Below are 2,038 nucleotides of genomic sequence, written 5' to 3' on the forward strand. Positions count from 1 at the left end.
TCCAGGATGGCCACGTGTTTGGCGTTGGGATGCCAAAAATGCACAGCCATCCCCTATGACGCACTTCCACGTGTCCGAGGCCGTTAAAAAAAAAACAGAGGGTCTGTTCGATTGCTGCAGCCTTCGCTTTTTGTACATTAATTCATTGATAAAAAAAAAAAAAAAGGAAAATAAAATTCCCGGGAATTTGCTCCGTTCGCCGGCCGTTGGGAGGCGGACGGAGACATTCTCTGGTGACCAAACAAATAAAAGCACCGAATTAGAAGGACGAACTATGGAAACGAAGCGGATTGGTGTTCGAGTTAGATGGCGGAGAGGGATTAGATCGCGAACAAGTCGCCGATGTCGGCGAAAAGGTCGTCGGCAGCCGCCGCCTCCTCTTCGCGTATGGATAGATGGCCGAAGTCACCGAGCGGTGATCCGAGAACGGCGTCGCTCAAGTCCTCCTCCAGGAAGCCGATGGGAGCGACCGCCTCTTCGTCGAGGAAGCCGAGCGGCTCCGGCGCGTCGAACTGAAGAAGGCCGTCGAAGATTGCGTCCTCTTCTTTGAAGGGGAGGAAGCCGCAGAGCTCCAATGGCGGCGGGCTGGCGGCAAGTTCCGTCGTCTGAGGCTTGTGCTTCTCTTCTACCTTGGTTGAGGAGGAGGAGGAAGAGGAGGAGAAGGAGGAGGAGGAGAAGCTGCGTAGTACCGAGGTCGGGGAGTTGACGTCGCGCGATTCCTCCCCGGAGTCGTACCTGCCGGATGTGGAGGTGAGGTTGGTCTCCGAGAGGTTCGTCTGGGGTGCGAGGTTGGGGAAGTTGAGTATCGCATTCGGACCTCGTAGTTTGATGGCGACGGCGTCGTACATCATCGCCGCCTCCTCAGCAGTGTCGAAGGTTCCCAGCCAGAGCCGCGTCCGTTTCTGCGGATCCCTGATCTCCGCCGCATACTTGCCCCACGGCCGTTTCCGGACGCCGCGGAACTTCCGCTCGCCCCCTTCTTTGCCGCCGCCGCTGCACGCCTCGGCTGTAACCCTCCGTTTCTTTTCCGTGGCGGCGCCTCCGCCTCCCTTCTCAGCCTTGCGCTTCCTACCCTCCGCCGCACACCCACTATCTTCCATCCTTACTTCCTGGACGAAACGCCGGAGGCGGCGACACCCACCCTCGTCGCCGGAAGAATCAGTCGCGTCGTGGTCGGCGCAGAAGATGCGCAGCACGCGCCGCCGCGGTAAGTCCCCTGTTTGACGCCGCTTCCACCGCGACGGCAGGCTCTTGCTTGAGTCACTATTTCCCTCTGCTCTCTTCATCGACACCAGAAATCCAGTCCGATCTGCTTCCTCTTCCCACGAACTCCACTCGCTTGTCAATTGCTCGTCATCATCCCCCTCCCCTTACCCTGCATCCACCATTTAAAAGGAGAAGAACAAAATAATCACATCTTTCCCTTTGGAAAGCTTACAACAATAAACTCAACTCAAAGAAAATTTATACACTACTAACATGAACACAAACTGATTTCATCATTCAACCAGTCGAGAACGGAGCATACATCAAGAAGCCGAAGCGTAGAATAGATAAAATGAGATATGGAGCAGAGCAGGGAAGAACAGAGTTTTAAAAGGAGGACCTTGCTGGAGAGAGAGAGGTTAAATCCCCAGTTTTATAGGATCTACCTGACCCAATTGTTTTTATAATAGTTAAGTGTTCTTGTTTTTGATAAAAAAAAAAAAAATATATCCCTATAAATTAGCACTCCAAAAAAAATCTAACCACTCCTTGAAGTCAAATACACCAATTAAACTTATTAATCATTTGATTTTTTTTTTTCATCCTACTGTATTTTTTTTTGCTCAATTTAGACTACTATAATCCATTATCCTATATTAAATCCTAAATTGAATATTAAAAAGTTTGATATAAAAAAATTATATCAAAATTTCTATATATATATAAATTTATAATATAGTATAAATTTTATAACATTTATAATAAATTTTGATATTGACATGATAGATACATACTAAAATATTAAATTTCATATTGAAAAATTATGGAGGGT

At 48.3% G+C, this 2,038-nt stretch overlaps 1 protein-coding gene across 1 annotated transcript; it reads right to left on the reverse strand.

The window, feature by feature from the left end:
- Window positions 1–226: 226 nt before the first annotated feature.
- Window positions 227–1,609, reverse strand: LOC121990650 (ethylene-responsive transcription factor CRF2-like). Its single transcript, XM_042544754.1, has 2 exons — window positions 1,480–1,609; window positions 227–1,375 (listed from the first exon to the last, which is right to left on the reverse strand). The coding sequence occupies exon 2, from the start codon at window positions 1,284–1,286 to the stop codon at window positions 321–323; it is 966 nt and encodes a 321-aa protein (XP_042400688.1). The 5' UTR covers window positions 1,287–1,375; window positions 1,480–1,609; the 3' UTR covers window positions 227–320.
- Window positions 1,610–2,038: the final 429 nt, after the last annotated feature.

Source organism: Zingiber officinale, chromosome 6B (genome assembly GCF_018446385.1).
Source record: "Zingiber officinale cultivar Zhangliang chromosome 6B, Zo_v1.1, whole genome shotgun sequence".
NCBI lineage: Eukaryota > Viridiplantae > Streptophyta > Magnoliopsida > Zingiberales > Zingiberaceae > Zingiber > Zingiber officinale.

Excerpts from the sequence above, each read along its gene's own strand:
- LOC121990650 (XM_042544754.1), bottom strand. The coding sequence starts at position 1,286 with ATGAAGAGAGCAGAGGGAAATAGTGACTCAAGCAAGAGCCTGCCGTCG.